The sequence below is a fragment of the Diadema antillarum genome, unplaced genomic scaffold (assembly GCF_040938485.1).
Source record: "Diadema antillarum isolate AM-2024a unplaced genomic scaffold, OU_Dant_1.0 seq00000724_RagTag, whole genome shotgun sequence".
Taxonomy (NCBI): domain Eukaryota; kingdom Metazoa; phylum Echinodermata; class Echinoidea; order Diadematoida; family Diadematidae; genus Diadema; species Diadema antillarum.
In genome coordinates this window covers 369,028-387,891 of record NW_027271627.1, presented here as the reverse complement: position 1 = coordinate 387,891, position 18,864 = coordinate 369,028, and the positions used below count along the sequence as shown (strand labels likewise).

At 41.0% G+C, this 18,864-nt stretch overlaps 1 protein-coding gene across 1 annotated transcript; it reads right to left on the bottom strand.

Moving 5' to 3' along the window:
* Nucleotides 1–934: 934 nt before the first annotated feature.
* On the bottom strand, nucleotides 935–18,057 carry LOC139738143 (nuclear pore complex protein Nup107-like; the record flags this gene model as incomplete). Its single annotated transcript, XM_071648803.1, has 17 exons — nucleotides 17,908–18,057; nucleotides 16,030–16,121; nucleotides 14,561–14,655; nucleotides 12,982–13,098; nucleotides 12,197–12,291; nucleotides 11,371–11,518; nucleotides 10,718–10,874; nucleotides 10,186–10,327; nucleotides 9,260–9,420; nucleotides 8,070–8,353; nucleotides 7,269–7,414; nucleotides 5,864–6,009; nucleotides 4,398–4,446; nucleotides 3,989–4,058; nucleotides 3,266–3,423; nucleotides 2,138–2,234; nucleotides 935–988 (listed from the first exon to the last, which is right to left on the bottom strand). Coding segments are annotated over exons 1-17 (2,161 nt in total), but the record flags the coding sequence as incomplete, so codon positions are not given.
* Between the last annotated feature and the right edge of the window lie 807 nt (nucleotides 18,058–18,864).

Here is an 18,864-nt window from a genome sequence, read left to right as displayed (position 1 = left end):
CATGCTTGTAACAAGCAAGCACCCATTGATTTTAATCTTCGAACAGTTGAGCTTCAGTCGCTCCTAAGGCAAGCAGGAGTGAGGGTTTGTGGCACCCAGCAGGGATGGATGTCAGGTTGTTACAGCAGCAGACATCTTTCCTCACAAATGGCTTGCACTCTCACCAAGATGGCTACTCAAGGGCCATGTCTGAGATGTCTTCAAATAGAGTTACAAATCATTTGCCTTGAAGTTGCAAGAACGCTGCCGCAACATCTCTGTCAGTTGCAGGGACTTCTCAGCGATGTCTTCTCAATTGCAGAGATGTCTCCGCGATGTCTCCACATCGTCACCAGTATGTCACTACGGGTCCTCACAGAAAGGAGACATCTCTAAGAAGTCACAGAGACTTTTCTGAGACCAGCTGGAGACTAGATAAAATCAAAAAAAAAATTAACAACTTTGATTCTCCCACTACTCCCCAGAGACCCAGCTAGTCTCTATGAGACATCAAGGAGATGTCTCCGCAAACCAGGGAGATGACTCCGCAAACCAGGGAGATGTCTCCACAAACCAAGGAGATGTCTCCACAAACCAGCGAGACTCAAGTCGCCACCAGGTCACCACTCAGACTCCCCAGAGACCCAGCTAGTCTATATGAGACATCAGGGAGATGTCTCTGCAAACCAGGGAGATGTCTCCGCAAACCAGAGAGATGTCTCCGCAAACCAGTGAGAATCAAGTCGCCACCAGGTCGCCACTTAGTCTCCAAGCCAACAGTGAGCTTTAGATCTGTGACGCAAACACTAAGACAATGCAGCCTCCCGAGTTGGACCATGGAAACAGCTGCCATACGCATGTGCAGGACGCCATTTTTAGCCTAACAGCAAGATCTTAGCATTAGCGTCTTGGATCTAAAGCTTGCTATTGAGATACCCACTACACACAGACTCACCTGCATCCTCTGCCAGCTGGAGGCAGTACTGTCGCTGGTCTCGGTCGGTCACACCTACGATCAACACAGGACAAGACAAACATGATTACAGTAAGCAAACATTCCCCCCCCCCCCCCATCCTCATTAAAACGAGGATTCAGACTTATTGGATAATTTCAATATGTGACCCTGCACCACAACACCAACAAAAAGTCACCAGACATGGATTCTTAGTTAAGGGCAGATTCTGAAAGAGCAGACTCTAAGCTTTAAAATGATGTATAACTCAATTCAAATGGACTCCCCTAACCTACCTAAATACTGGAAAGAAAGCACACACTCTGAAAAGTGTGAACCGAGAAAAGAGGCGCTGAAGTACACGGTCTATGCACACGCTTTATCTTTACCAAGTCGTGCTAGCTGTGCCATGAAAGGGACAAAACACAGAATGTCAACCACCAGAGCAACAACAATGAAGGGATTATCAGATTAAGCTGAAATTGTGCATGTTTTATTAACACATTCTGTCCATGATTAATGCTAACTTTCAAAGCAGTAGCGTCATCCTTTCAAAATTTATAAGACTTGAGAGTGAAGAGTGAGCAAAAGATTTCAAGACATGAAAAGTGGCCTCGAAGACATACCTGATCATTCTACTCTTCTCCCATAAAGGGTTGTAGAAAAACTGCTAGAAACACGCTTTCCCATTCATGTTAAGATCCCAAACTGAAGGATAATGTAGAAGGATAGCTCTTTCAGAAAATTAAAAAAACTGAAGATTGACTTGGTTGACCCATTTCACCTTTTGAGTCCTCACATAAAATCAAGAGGTGCTACTTTTTGTTTGTTTGGTGATGCACGGTCACATATCACTACAACATGGTGGATAGTGGCTTGCAATGGTTATATTCACAGATGAATATAATATGAATAAATTTGCAATATCAAAGCATTATAAAATGCTCAGTACATGTACATGTAAAATTACATTGCCTGACTTCTTCAAATGGGTGAAAAATGTAAGATACTTTGTTTTCATTTTTTTGGATGGGGAGTGGTTGTTTTAATTTTTGTTCAATCATGTTGGTTTCCTTTTAGTATTTTTTCAAGATCTCTCTTTGGAATACTCCTGTACATCTGTTGTTGCCTTTTTCTGCATAAAAATTATCTTCCACGCACAAACAATTAATGACACGATTCTTGGCAGTGTGAATTCATCTCACCTTCAAGGAACTTGGCATACCACGTGACCTGCAGGTCTGGGGGAAGCTGGGCAACGTACGTAGCCACCAGTTCAGTCCTCTGGTCTGCCAACAGGTCCTGGGTGAGGGCAGATAACAAGATGACAACGTCTTTATTGACCACCTACACAGTCCTCTAATATTTCTCAGTTTTTAACATGTACATAACTAGAAGCACTCAGAAAGCACAGACCTCTGCCAAACGGCTCATTTCCACCCATACAAGCATGCTGAAAATCACCTTGTTTCCCAAGATAGAAGCATTTTGTTTATGTCACCAGCTTCCAGCTGCACGGTGCCTCACCTGAGCAGAGCACACTTTTTTGATAGTGAGCGAATGCAAACCTCAAGTACACATAGCTTGAACTCTCAAGTTCATTGACCCTATATGCCAAAAGATAAAATATCCTTCAAAAGTCCATAAAAATTCCTGGATCACTACCAAAATTTTATTACCTGTTCCTTGTGTCATTATCAACTTTTCCTGCAAGTTTCATTCAAATCCTTTCACAACTTTTTGAGTTATTTTGCAAACAGATAAACCAATGCTGAAGAAAACATAGCCTCCTTTCTTGGTGGAGGGAACTAGAAGCACTCAGAGACAGCACAAATCTCCACCAAGGCCATATAACAGGGCTGCCATTATGCGCACACTAAAATCAGGGGGATTCCAGAGAGCAATTCGGGACATATTTCTGCATACACATATTTCAATAGGCCAAAATTATTCACAGATGATATTCAAAATATTTCTATTCTTCTATTATAACAAAAAAGTGCTTGATTTACCTCTTTCAGTAAGCACAGGGAAAAATACTACCAGTACTTATGCCAGTAACAAGTCAAGGGAATGACTTGTGCACTTTCCATGATAAATCAAATTTTGTGGAATTCTCTTTATATTTTCTTTTATATCACTGTCCATGCATGACATTGCAAATTGTTGTAGTTTTCTAATCCACCGATGGCTGCATCAAAAAATTTGTATCTTCAGAACAGCCTGTTGTATTCATATCAAATTTCCCTGATGTGCTCTACTGATATTGCTGCATTCATTCAATCCAAATAGCATTTGGGTTTCATTCTGCTTTAAAGAAGTTAAAGAGGTACCTTGACGTAGGCCTCGATGATTGAAGTACATATCTCCTCCCTGGTCTGCAGACCCAAGGCACGTAGGATGAGGGCAAGGTGGGCCATGAAGCGGACGAGGTGATGGGAGGGGCGAGAGCTGGTCTCACACAGCCAGTCATTCATTTCCTCCAGAAGAGCTGGTGGACAAATAGGGAGTGTTCATATGTTGGCACCTTAACTACCAGTGACCACACCCTCGTGAAAATTAGTACCCATCCTAGGCTGCCCTTATGTGTTTGTGCGTGTGTTATGCTTTGGTGTGTGTGTTTTTAGTTTGTGTGTGAATTTGTGTGTAAAATTGAGTTGTGTTTCCCATCCGTTCATCACATTGAACTTCATTTCCAGTATGTACCTTCATTACCATACTGTCTCATATGCACTGTTCAAAAAACATACCAGAGGAATAAATTCTAATGTGACCAAATCTATTGTTCGACACATTAAGGAAAGCGACTAAAAGAAATACTGCAAGGAGTTTCTCTCCTTCGTTTTGCTTGTTTGTTTGTTTTTGCTATTTTACCCATTTACAGACATACAAGCAAATTATACCTTTTAGTCATGAGACTGCCTCGCACAGCAGTACATCAAGCTTCTTAACACCAACAAAACTTCGCAGGATATCTTAATCCCTTACAGAATTTAGTCCACTTTCGAGAAAAATTCCCCCCCCCCCCCCACCCCCCCGCCCAACTCTTTACTTACTGTCGACGTCTCCCAGAATGATGTATTTCTGCACAAGATGCATCTTCTCCTTGGCTTGAGCTTCTACATTCTGTAATAAAGACACAGAAATAAGAATCCAGGAAAATGGGGAAACCTTGCAAAGAAAGCACAATTGTCACATTCTCAGTTAAGATATTACCTCTTCTTATTTTTACTTGGCCATAAGCACAAAAACTGAGAGTAGCAGCCTTCCATTTTGCTAAGACTTTACAATTAAAAACAGGAGTAAGTGTGACATGACACTCATTTTGGACAAGCTTTATAGAGGATGCTGCACCAAAGTTCATGTTGTGAAAAATAAACACTGTTTGGAAGTGTTACAACAACGAATGAACCAGGGAGGAAGTCTTGCTAGACTTGAATTCATACCAATTCTGGCTGTACTCACCTGGTTTGGATGGGCGTGGAGTTCCTGGAAGATCTGTGGTGGTGTCAAGCTGTAAAAGGATGAAGTTCAAGAGTAGTGATGTGTACCAACATCAACGGTAACTAGGTTTCAAAACCATTTTTTCCCCCAATGCATTGCAGTCCACTAACATGAAGTCTGACCAAAAATCATTACACGACTGTATTACAATTATGCAGCCTTAATGACTCTGTAGCTGTTTGATATTCTATAACTTGAATGATTAAAATCTTAATCATCTTAAAAGATGTTTTCAGCTAAAGAATTAGGCAAAGAGATATCAATATGATCTTATGATGCAAGTTTATAGGTGTGCTCTTTCGTCATTTTTTATCCTCAAAAAGGAAGTCAAACCCCCAAAAAGGACGACCATGATTTGGCAGAACCACACATCTCAAATTTTGGTCAAATTCCAGATTTTAAACTTTTCCTATATAGTTATGCTTGGTCTCTCATCTGTCAAAATGTGGACCTTCAACACAATTTGTTTTTTTAGTCATTTGAAGTTATATTTTAGCAATTTCTGATATTGGCTGAAAATGATTCTCTTTTCTTTGAGATATCACGGTTTTGCCAATTTAATTAAAAGACTATGGGTGGTATTCTGAAAATCTTCCTAAGTTTTTTCCTAAGTTTCTTCCTAAGTCAGAAACTTAGGAAGTGCCTAGGAAAGACAAAATTGGTATTCTGAAATTTCTTCCTAGGCACTTCTTAATGCAAATTAAGCCGTCCTTATCCCCACCCACGTCCTTTCCTAAGCCAATACGAAATGCCGTATCATAAGGAACTAACCAATGTCTGCCAATGACAATCGCATATTACTGTGACGTAGGGTCAAATACACGAGTGCGCGGCACGTTCCCTTTCTCACGCTCATTTCGTGCATCAAAGTACATGTGCGCGCAATGACTGACAAGCGCGCCTATCACGATGCTTGCAGTTTGCTATTCTTAACAACGTACTTAGGACAGGGGTGGAGCTTTCCTAAATATTTTCCTAAAATTCTTTCCTAAGTGCATTCTAGAATACCAACTTCTTCCTAAGTCAGAAATTTGCATATTCCCACCCCCTTCCTAAGTTTCTTCCTAAGTCTACTTAGGAAGAAACTTAGGAAGATTTTCAGAATACCACTTAGGAAAAAATCCTGACTTAGGAAGAAATTTCTTCCTAGGAAGGATTTCAGAATACCACCCTATGTCCGAGCTACCAACTGATTTGGCAAATCCGTGTATCTCTTGAGACACATAAAATGCTTTGGCATACTCATTATTAAATCACCTGGCTTTGCCAAACAGCATGTGCATGGCTTAATGTATTCGTCATGTAACGTGGCTCTGCCCAAACATGGCGTAGATTGGAGATCATTACTCCTCAATATGCGTGGTTCTGTAAAAAACACAGCCGCGCTTGTGATAATCACACGATGAGATTAATCAAGCAGGACTTACTCCTTCATGTAGTAGCCCTGGGGCAGGTTCTGGAGAGGTCTGTCTGGCCTCAGCTGGGCTCGGATCTCACGTTCTACTTCCTGGTCGACCAAAACCTTGAAGTAAGCCCACAGACAGTCCTCCCACAGGTCACATGCTGGCAGCAACTTGGAGGTCAAAGTTCAATTACATGAGTAGAGTGAGTTTCAGTAGATTCGAACCTTCTATACATATTTGTTTTTAATTCCAAATTACAAATGCAATAAAAAGAAAAAGACCTCAACATGTTATTGCAGATATCCTGGGTACCAAATCATATTGTATCATCCCGGTTTTTGTGTATGTTTGTTTGTTTGTTTTTGAACAAGAAAATCATGTGGGTAAAGTTTATAAAAGACATGTGAATTCAGTGCATGGTTATTCCATCTTCACCATCAGCAAACCTAGAGTTTAGACAAATTCGCAAACCAGAAAAAAAGACTTTGACAGCAAGATGAAAAAGAACCAACAAATACATTCATATTCTACCTATCCCTGATTGTAACAAAATCACACAACTTGGAAGAACAGAGTGTTCATATCACCATATTATCCTCAGTAATGCACTTTTATGTACTGTATCTCCAAATCAAATATAACATGTTTCAATCCCTCCTTGTCTCTGTCATACTCACCTTCCTCTCCCAGTGTTCCTGAATTCTACTACCAAGCAGTACAAACCCCACCACAAGTTAGAAGAGTAAAGTTGCACTACCTACAGATCACATTATTACATATTACGATGATGATAGTAAGCAAACAATCAACGTTGGTGAAGGTGATGGGACAAACTATCACTTCCGAGGCGATCTGGATGTAGCTATGTTTCCGAAGCGTAGCTGAGGAAAGATAGTGTACACATTCAGATCGCCGAGGAAGTGATCGTTTGTCTCATTGCCTGAAACTAAAAGTTGATTATTTGCTTTATATTCCACATCTAGGGTCCTAGAAATTCCCATTTTATTCCACATCTGAAACCGTTTTAGCTGTCTTTAGGTAGGCCTATCCTTAGGGCTTAGGCTACGTGTGCGCGTAGATGACAAAACAATGAATTTGCTGCGCGCACCGCACGGCACCGAAGTGAAAGTGCGTTGCACTGTGCACTATCAAGTAACCGAGGTCACATGATAGTCCACAGTGCAACGCACTTTTATTTCGCGCGTACTCATCTTGCGTTAGGACTGTGTGGACTGTGTGGAGATCAGCGAAACAAAAGGGACTATCAACATAGAGTGTAACAAACTTTTCTTCTCAGGTGATGTGATGGGCAAAACTACGCTTCATCACGTGATCAGCTCTGGACCAATCCTATTGCAACATTCTTAGTATGTGGAATATAAAAATGCATATTATCTGAAATGGGTGATTAGCAAAGGATTGTTCAAACCTCTCTAAGGTTGCCACTGAGGGCAGCATAGATGGCTCTCTCCACAAAGTGGAATCTCTCGTCCTCCGACATCCTCCAACAAACGCTCTTCCAGATGTCGCGGTAGGGATTGCCTTCAATGGGTGCCAAATCGCCCGAGTTGTCGACTGAAGATGGAAATGATAACAAAAGTATTCAGGCAGGTTATACCTGTACATGGACCAGCTACTTTGGGCACACTGTCAATCAAATTTAATAGTATCAAGACCTAAAAAATGAACATGCAGAGAAAGGTTTTCATAGCCTGAAATAAAGACAAAAAGAAGCAGGGAACTAAGCCTTTGACAGATGAAAACATGAAATAGAATAGGTAGACCAAAAAAAATAAATAAATAAATAAACCTCAAAACAAGAACAAAACTTGTCATCAAAGCACTCATACAAAGCTGAGGTGTAACATAAAATGCATTGTTTCAAAGTAGGCCTAAAACCAAAGTATGCCTGACCCTAGAACAGGTGTGACAATGAAGCGGGCCTGACCTCAAAGCAGGTTTGACCCCTAAGCAGGTTTGACCCCAAATCAGGTTTGACCCCAAAGCATGCTTGACCCCAAAGCATGCTTGACCCCAAAGCATGCTTGACCTCAAAGCAGATATGATCCCAAAGCAGGTTTGACCCCAAAGAAGGTTTGACCTCTAAGCAGGTTTGACCCCAAAGCAGGATTGACCTCAAAGCAGGTTTGACCCCTAAGCAGGTTTGACCCCAAATCTTGTTTGACCCCAAAGCAGGCCTGACCCCAGAGCAGGTTTGACCCCATCACACCTGAAGCCATGTTCCTGTCATGGTACAGTCTCCATCCTTCCAGGGAGGCCGCCCTCCATGCCTGGCCGGAGTCCTTGCAAAGCCGCTGGGCCTCCTCCAGCTTGCCTGCCCGGATCATGGAGAAGACGCTGTGCAGGAGCCTGAGTTCATCTTCCTTGTCCAGGTCAGCCAGGGGGCGGTTCTCTCGGATCGGGGCGTCGGGGTCAAGAGAGCTCACGGTCGATTCTCTGGAAGACGTTGACCCTGACACAACCCTCTGCTGGAGAGCATGGAGGGTATTTTCCCTGGTGTGGACAAAAATGCGATGGTGCTTACCACTATTCCCATCTTTTAGGCTCTTATTAATTTGCTTAATGCATCGACATGGTTGCTGTTTAGTACTAACAGAGCTGTGGGGGGGGGGGGGGGGGGGGGGGGGTCCTCCTACAGTTATAATACAAGGCACACAGAAACGAAACAAATATATCAAACTCAGATGAGCTCCTCTACAAAGCATTGCACCGCCCACTGCTGAACTTGCCTGTGTGTGTGTGTCTGTGTGTCTGTGTGGGGTGCAGTACATGAAAATGTTTCTCTTCCTGGGTCACATCATCCATATATCACACTACTCTGCGATGTAATCTCTATGAATACACAATTTCTATACACATAATCAATATCAAGTAAAATCAATTCCTTCCTTTGTTAAGTAGAGGTTTACATTGCAAGGTAGTTATACGTTCAAAAGGTTTAATCTGAATTATAGAAGGTTCAAGAATGTAGTCAATTATAAGCACACGCACTGAAATGGGTTGTATGTGACCTCTTCATTTTTTTTTCCCCTAACAAGTACAGCAGAAAAGGTCTGTACGGCTGGTATGAACCCAAGCAGTTGCTTTAATTCATATGGTTGTCTGCGAAGCTGATCGAAGAGGGGCCCCTTTGTCATGCAATGCAAAGTACTAGTAACTGAAAAATAGTTCATGCATAGACTAACTTTATAAAACAAATAATGCACAGGTCTAAGTTTGTGATTGTTTACAATGTCAGGCCACATACACTCGGCTGCACCTTGTGCATGTCACACTTCGAGTGTGCCACATCTGCACTAATACACTCTCACCTGTGCATTATCTCTATACTACCATAAAATGGGGTGAGGATAGCAATGGTTTAAACATGGACATGAGATCTGCCTCCAAGATACTGACCAGCACACCGACTGTGAGTAGAAGGGCACTTTGTCCTGAGACATGGCCAGCTGGTCAGCGGTCACACTCTCCAGCCAGTCCACAATGATCTGATGCTGTCTTACCATGGCATCCTTCTCAAAGAGGCCGTCTGTTATTTCTCGCTCACTCAACTGCTCCGTCTGAAGAAAAAAAAAGAAAAGAAACAAATACATTTAATCCAGAGACAAAGTGTGTTATGAATACTCATTCGAAGTTAGCCTCTCACACTGAAAATTACAATGGCCAAGACTGCGCCACTAAAGGGAGAATCTACCCCAAACCTATCACAAGTTCCTTCAAAACACTTGTCAAGAAGATAATGGTAATGATTGTGCACTGATCCCTGTGTAAATTATAATATACCCAAGAAATTCCACAGCCATAATTACCATTTTTTTAGAGCAGAAGGGTACAAGCAAGTTTACAAAGAGAAATCCAAACATCTTCTCCACTTTTTTTTCTGAGTATTTCAGGTGACTTTCAGTCATGTTAGGATAAATTTGTTTGGTATTACATGACTTCTATTTTAATTGAACAGTGTGACATGCTGTAGAGCCAAATTTTGATTTCGCCCTCTTGGGAGCTTATAGTATTCTAATCCAATCTAATTGTACAAAAACAGGTATGAAAAACAAAAAATAATGCATTTTCAATGTTTATTACTGATTTCTAGACCTTGTCCATACTGTCATGTACCACACAAGTATGTCTCTTAATGATGAAGAAGAGGTATTACGAGAAAAAAAAAACAATCTGAATTTAAACAGTAGCATATCTAGGAATGATTTCACACTAATTTCTGTGTTCTGAAAGTATTTGAAGTGGACAGACAATCAAACAGCAACCTTCAGTTTCTGTTCAGGAAAATAAAATATGACAGCAGTTTCTCGCAGTAATTAGCTCACATGGATTCTGTCCACAGTAATTGACAGCATATCATCCGGGTCATCTGCGGACATCTGCCGGTCTTGGTACAACGAGGCGATCAGACGCCAAGTGGCCTTCTCTTGGTTGAGGAGACGCAGAACTTGAAGTGTGCGTGAGAAACTGATGGAAAGGAGACAAATCAGGATGCATGTTGAGGGTTTATACCGAACTTTGCGAGGAAGAACTCCTTTGGCTGCTTAACCCGTTGAGGACGAGTTCCGAGAATACTCAAGCAGGTGTCTATGGGAAATGTGTGTTATAGCAAAATCAGTCCGTCCTAAACGGGTTAAAGATAAATTTAATCCTGATACTATTTTGCTTTGAATGAAAGCAGAAGAATCAAAGAAGTAATTTAAATCAATGAATATTTGAAAGAGAAAAATTGCACACATTAAAAATGTATGAATTGTAAATGTTTAAGGCATAAGAAAAATTGGCAATGCAAAGTGATGCACAGTGGTGTAGAACTCAGAGTGGTAGTGGCCTGTCTATTGACTGGATGTCACTGACCTTTTCTGCCCAGGGACGGTCTTGGCAATGAGATGATTCAGCATGGCCACTTGTTCATGGCACAGCCTCTCGTACTCCCCTACTAACGTGAAAACATCAACAAGGGACTGGTGCTTCTTGAAGGCTGCGAGGAAGTCATTGTACATCCCCTCGGTTGCTGGAAAAAAAAAACAATTATTGCACAAAACAGTAACATAATTGCTACAGGAACATGATATATGGATGCACTATTCTGAATTCAAACATCATTACAATTTTACCAAAAAATGGTAGTGAATTCACTGGCATAGACTTTATCTTTATCTTTGACTTTGAATTCTAACATTTTGCAAATGTTACCATAGACTGCATTACAGTATTCTGATGGCTGAAAAGGCATATTTTTGGTGGCAATACAGTACTCTTACCTTTCCTGCCCTAGATGTGTGTAGTAATGCCGTTACTGCACATACAAAATACTTTAAAAGTTAGTTTTAACAGTTAGTATAGAACTTCATTATCAAAAAATGATGGATACACACATTTGATACATGGGTGTGAAACTTCAATTCCAGTATCAAATGCACAGTATACACAATAGTGCTCAATGATGTGCTAGATCTACATTGTAGAAAGGGGTGGAAGATTTAACAAACTTTGGTGTTATGACTTACCAAGTTGTCCAGGATCTTCTTGTAGGAGTAGATTAGCCCTGGTCATATCCTCCGTCATCTCTGTCTGGTCCAACAGGGAGTTGTAGTGAGGGCTGGAGACCAGGGAAGCCTGGAGGTCTCGTGTTGGCTCCAAGACAGAACTGGACAGCTGTTTGGTGGGTTGGGGGTGGCAGAGGGGATTGAAGAGGATGGTCATTTTGTAAGTAAAGTCTTGTTATGACAAACAAAATATTTCATAAAACCACGAAAGGCCCTTCTAAAGGAGCTTGCGAGATGATGATGATGATGATGATGATGGGATGATGGTGATGATGGTGGTGATGATGATAATGATGACAATGACGATGATGCTTCTTCCTGTATAGCACCTGCATCTGCCTTTGAAGGGTGGTCATGGCGTTTGATCTAGAATGTCTCAGCTTTAACTGTTCAGTCAATTATGTGATGATGTTGGTACATATACCATTATCCTAAGTTAAGGATTAGATGCGGTGGTCACAAGGATGAGGTCTGTAATGTCATTTCACAAGCATTGGCAGCAGGGAAAAAATGTGGGTCAATCATTGCAGGTTTGTTCTGACGTGGACACTTTCGTGACAAAGGCAGTAGGTATGACTCTGCTGGCTCAGAAGAAGATTCCCTTCTTGTCTCCTATCAGCTGCCAGGAGTAATTATTTTTACTTCTCACATTTTCCTCCATACCATGCACATACCCATTCAACAGTCTCCCTCTGATTGACATAAACCAGGGAGCAAGTTAAAGACGTTAGAACACAATGTCCTGCATCCCCCCCCCCCCCCAACAACCCAGAGCCTGTAGACTAACCTTGGCCGATGAAGTGAGGAAAGATCGTCCAGGAGTGATCCCAATAGTGTCCGACACATCAAACTCTGACGTCATCGGAGGCTTCTGGGGTGTGTCTAGAGCATAATCAGAGCAACAGTTTTCAACAACATGTGTATACACAAAGCAACAATATAACAATCAGAGGGCATATTTACAGCCTGATCCCTTCCTCTTTTCAAAAACTTCCATTTCATACAATTACAAAATTCTGGAATATATCTAAAATTGCTACATTTATACATTTTCCCCCTGAAATATTTGAGCCGTGACGCGAGAAAAGGGCCCTTAGCACTGTCGTGCACAAACGCCACAAAACGGATCGAAGTTTGACAAAGCAATACGGCCAAAATAAGATCAGCTACTGGGTAGCTAGCTGCGCGCACATGCATAAACGCATCAAAAAGTGGCAAGATTTGGACAAAACATACCTTTTTATATGTCATAATTGGGGCATTTAGGATTGGAATTTTAGAAAACAATTTGCATATCTAAATATGTCAGAGTTCATTCTTCAATGTGATTGTGAAAACTCATTTTCGGTATTTTAAGCCCTAAGGGCCCTTTTCTCGCGTCACAGCCCATTTAGTTTTCTGATGTGGAGTACTTCTTCAAATTACTGGTGTACTTTGTTTGTGAACAAAAAGAGCTAGAAACCAACATCAGTACACTGAGGAAGACATTTTTGTTGTTGTTGTTGTTGTTTTAAACTCATGACTAGACTTCTTGCTCTCTGTTCATCCCTGGTTGAAGTGTCTGCAACTCACATGTTCTGCGCCTCATTTCACTTCCTGCTGTCCGCATGCCCTGGTTGTAAGGCCACATGTTGGACACGGGTCCAGGCGTGCCCTGGATGCCGGTGGCATGTTCAAGAAGCCCAATCGCTGCGGTGGTGAGACATGGTCAAGGAATACTGGACTAGAAATTACCATCATTTCTTCTTTTTTTTAAATCAAAAATAGGTGTTTTATGCACAAGCCGTACAGTTTCTTACTAGATAATAATTCCACTAATATAGCAGGAGTTTGTATGTTTGTTTGCTGTTACTGACATTAAAGGGGAAGGCTAGTAACTGATCAGTGGGAATCAGTGGAAATGCTGGGAGATGATTGTTCCAATCCTTATGGGATTCATTCAAGAGTTCATTGTATATCTATTGTTGTGTGAAAATGATTTGCTTCAGAACGGTCTCATATTCAAGTAATGTGCAGATTAATGCTCCGTCACTGACCAGGGACGCTAACCTGGAAGCATTAAACTGCACATTACTTGAATATGAGACCATTCTGAAGCAAATCATTTTCACACAACAATAGATATACAATGAACTCTTGAATGAATCCCATAAGGATTGGAACAATCATCTCCCAGCATTTCCACTGATTTCCACTGATCAGTTACTAGCCTTCCCCTTTAAAAAAAACTCTGAATACATCAGCCTTGGTGCAAAGTCAGAGCACACAGAAGACTCCTGTTAGAGAGACGCTCTACGCACAAGAGTTTGCCAACTACATGGCCAAGCATGCACTATTAAAAATTTGGGTGCTGTTTGTTATTCCGAAGGTTTGCTATTCCGAAGTTTCGTTATTCCGAAGTTTCGTTATTCCGAAGGGTCGTTAATCTGAAACACGCAAATTCCCTATACCTAGAGGTTTGTTAATCCGAAAATAAAAAAGGGTTCGTTAATCCGAAAATTTGTGGTGTTATTCCGAAGGTTCGTTACTCCAAAGATTGGTTAATCCGAAAATGAAATTTGGAACAATGAACCTTCGGAATAACGAATCTTGGGAATAAAGAGCCTTCGGAATAACGAACCTTCGGAATAACGAGCTGTAACCCTAAAATTCTAGTCAGCATACTAGTAGTAAAGCTTCAATCTAATACTTTCAACACTGCTCACTTCCAGTCTTAATCAGTGATGTCTAGCTTGGACCTATGATCGTATCAGGGCAATTACCCCCAAGGGCAAGTACCCCCTGGCTAAATACTGGTTAGTGATAAGGTTAGAGTAAAGATTAGGGTTAGGGTAAGGTTTGGGGTATAGAGTATGGGTTAGGGTTAGCATTAGGTTCAGGATTAGGATTAGGGTTAGGGTCAGGGGAAGGGTCCGGGGAAATTGCCCTAGACCCCCCATGATCAGAGAGCACACAGGCATATACAGTATACAGTTTGTACATTCAAAGTCAACAAAAATCTGTAGATGTCATCCTTAAGTAAAGATAAGGAATGCATTATCTAACAGGTTTCTATTTCTTGCATTAATTTCAGAGACTATTTACATCGATGTAGGGCAATATGTCAATCAGTTGCAATTTCAGAGACGTCATGAACGTTTCTCAAGGATACACTTCCTGATTCGATCATGCTGCAGAATATTGCTGCGGACTTCCTCCCTCGGCTCTATGGATCTGTTCAGAAGACTGAAGGAGAGATCTCCATGCCTGCAGCAAACACAAGTAGAAATAAAGTGGGACTAAAGAAATTTGTCTGAAACCGACAGCACATGTAACCCATAACGCATAACACTTTAGATTGAAACATTGTCAACCGGACATACAGTAACTCAACAACCAGTACAGCATACTGGTACATCTCTTATATCAGGCGACATGTACAATGTAAATTGGTAGTAATCATTAAAAGTCTTCATAGCAGTAATCAATCAATATCTCATTTAGGTACAAATCAATGTTACTGTGCACCACTGTATGTCATATATTTCACAAATTGGGAATTGCAAGACAGTTTGGTTGCAGTGCTTGTGTGCATCACTAAGAACCTGTGATGGAATGTGATATGAGAATTATCCGTTTTTCAGGAGAAAATAGTTATCGGTATTTAAATTAAGATTTTCCTGCCACTGAGAAGTGTAGACTACAATGAATAAATTAATCAATGGTTTGGTTAAACCAAAGTGGCAGCTGTGGCAACCGAAAAGTGCGGGTAAAACCCTTTTTTTTTTTGCTTGTTCGATGATAAAACCCGGAAGTGGCACCAGAGAACTGCGCCGAAGGTCTTCCTCTCTCTCTTTTTTTTTTCCTTGCTTACTTGCTTACTTGCTTGCTTGTCAGCAGCCGATGAAACCTGAAAGTGGTACCAGGTAACTGGTACAGCCCCCCCCCCCACACACACACTTTTAGAAACGTGGTGCCTGCCCTGTCCAAAGTATGTGGTGTGACCCATCAACAGTAGGCAGCATCTCCTGGTCAACATGTTGAGTGTTTTGTAAAACTTACGTCAAAAGGACACACACTCACACAATGTCTACACACTGTGTGTATATTAGTTCGATAATAAAACAGGCCATGCTCTCAGCCTCTCTCAGTACTGTGAAGCGTAGTCTATGTTGCTGAGGCCGAGCAAGTTGTGCAATTGTTGGCAAAACAGCTGCTACATGGACAATATAGAAGGGTGCATACGAACCAACGCGAACTGAACTAAAGAGAACCATACTGAACTGTGCCTGATTTGGATCGTTTGAGTGCTCTGTTGAGAAAACGCACCTCATAAGTAATTTTTAGAAGGGGTCACACACTTTGTAGGAAAAGGGTCATTCACCTGGCTCACTTAAACTAACTTACAGATGTCCCGAACAAAGAAAATGAACTCTTTCCATTATGATGTATGTGCATGTTAATTACGCGAATTCTTCATTGCGAACTTTTGGCACGCTTTTGGTACCCTTTCAGAGCACATCGGGAAGTCGTTCACTGTTTGGCTTGGCTCAGCGTTTGAACGTTCCTCTGGCTACACTTTGCAGTAATAGTAGAGTCTATAACCTTAGCAAAGACTGCACACAGCTTGCCTACACGTACCTCGCCTGATGCCTGTTTTCTCTTCTTTGGTCAATGGATCTGTTCATCTTCTCAGGATCAAATGAAACAGCTTGGCCTGGACGATGGGAATACTGATAAAAAACAACAACAACAATACAAAAAATGACACACACTGTATTCATATTGTTAATTATCCACTGGAAAATGGAAATTAAATTCTAATTGATAGTCACAGTGCTGAATGGCAAAAAGGAAAGAGAAAAATGTACTGTGTCTACGAATCAATTTATGTATCACTGTCAACATTTTCAACTACCACTACCACTGTAGTACCAGACAGTGTAGTCGCAACTTCTGCACAGCGACAGGGCTGTGTAATGATGTTCATGAGTTTATTGTTGTCTAGTAATACAGCAATGATATGCAGTCCCTATTATTAGACTCTACTGTAACTAGCTAGAACAGGTGGATTTACCAGCTAGCTTATAACTTTTTTAGCAATGTAAATTACCAGACTGATTGAGTCTTTTGCTGCTATTCATTAGAACTGTATGATAGATAACAGACTGATTTTGAAGCACTGTGAAAGACATTAAAAGGTGTGTACAGTTCTGGTCGAGGTGAGGATTTGCCTTTTTACGTTTTGCGAGATATTCAGAAACCACTCTATGAGATGTCAAAGAGCATGCAATTCTAAGGGGTATCAAAAGTTTATTTGATGAAAATCAGTTTTGAAATGGCTGAGATATCCAAAAACAAGGTGAAACAAAGAGATCCTGATAAAGATGTGGCATGTCGCCTTATTATTATCACTTTTTTGGATATCTCAGCCATTTGAAAACCAATTTTCATCAAATAAACGTTGAATCCTTCTTAAAATTACATGCTCTTTAATATCTTATAAGAGGTTTCTCATTATCTCACTTAATAATGTTCAAAACATGAATCCCCCCTCAACCAGTACTGTACAGTTCCTTTAATTTAACGGTTAAACTTAGAGTAGAAAGCAGGAGAGTTTATCATTATAGTTATAGACAACGCATGGCTATAATAGCCAATGGTGGCATATCTTGCACACTGGGAAAAATGGTAACTTGGCTTCAGTTGGGTAATTTCACAGTCGCATGGGGATGTCGAATTTTTATTTGCGGTTTGAAAGGACCTCCTTTCTGTGACTAAGCTATCCTTCATAATCATAATCATGCCATCTTGGATGGAAGTCACTACACAGTCACTTCCACAAGCAAGACAAGAAGCACATCATCTGACTTGCTTTCACAAGACGTTAAATAATTAATAGATTTGAGTTATTACACATTAACGACAAAACATTAAAACCAAACCCATTAGAAGCAGACGTTCAAAGTTCAAAGTACAATCCTTCAGACTGGATTGGTGGCATTGGAAGTCCACACACTAGACGGGTGCGTCTACAGCCGTGATTACGGCTGGAATTAAACGCTACTTCCCCTCGATCCGAGTAACTACTAGGCCTAGTAATTGTTAAACAAAATGATCCAGCTAAAATTTAAAGAGATGTTACTTAATGAAATATTCAATTAAAGTTAAGACTCCAGAGGGAGTATTCAGGAGGATTCCAACCAAATACCAAGTAAAATTATCAGATCTACTGTTAGACGACTAGCACTACCAAGTAGAAAACATACCATCCATACCCTATCCCGACCCGGCCCCGAGGCCCCCCGGCGCGGCTGTGCTGTGTGCTGTGGCTGCATGCACGCACAGGCAGGTGCAGCCAGCGCGGCGGTACGGCAATAGCGTATGCACAGCACACACCACACAGGTCTGTGAAAATGGTACCCACCAGAATCTACACATTAGAATTAGACAGAAATACAAATCGAGTTCACCGACGAGATATGATTTGAACGATCTGTAAGACATATTCTGGCCTACCTCCCATATATCTGCAATTGTTGAATTTCCCTGATTGCTTGGTGAGTCGGGACGATCGTTGAAGTAGCGGCCGCGTGGGATTCCCTTCCGAACTGACCGCTCCACGTTGAGACTGGAACTTCCCGCCGGGTTTTTGTTGAGAGCTGCCATGTTCAGCTGCAAACAAAACGTGTATAGCATGCACAGGTGCAAACAGCACACTTTACACGCGTATACACACACATAGTATGACATACATACGTATACACACACAGATACACATGCAGCTGCCGCACACTAATTTTTCAGTATTACAACCCTGCTTGCTTGAGAGGTACAGTGTATAGCTTCTCAGCACTTCATGATTAGCTCGTGAAGTGTAAACATGCTCTTGATTTCCATTCTGTTGACATGCATTTTAGCTGCTGTCACGGTCGCCTCATACGGGGTAGTTGCATGATTCGTAGTATGTTCAAGTTCAAGTTCATTTCTTTGTCTCTCTTCGATGTTCAAGATGATATCAACAAAGAAACATCATATTCTTGCATAAGAAATCAACACACAGTATAGAAATTAGACTAAATGATGAAATAGAGATTACAAAGTACATAGTACATGAAAATATTTACAGAGGTCGAATGACCATTTATAAGAAATATAAGCATTCCCTCGTTTATAAACATGCATGAAGAATTTATGAATCTGTAATGATTATAATTATAAAGTTAAAGTCCTGCATAAGTGAAACCAGGAGAGATTATTCAGGTTAAACACAATGAAAATAGCATGACTCAACACAATATTTATTTAAAAGATAATATCTTAGTTTACGTTTGAATATGACACTCATGCAGTGACAGACTGCCTGCCTATATCTCTAGTATACAGAATCAAGAGAATTCCAAAATTTTGGACCAGTGAAAATTAAAGAACTATGCAAGAAACAACCTTCGTTCTGACAGAAGGCAAATGGCAAGA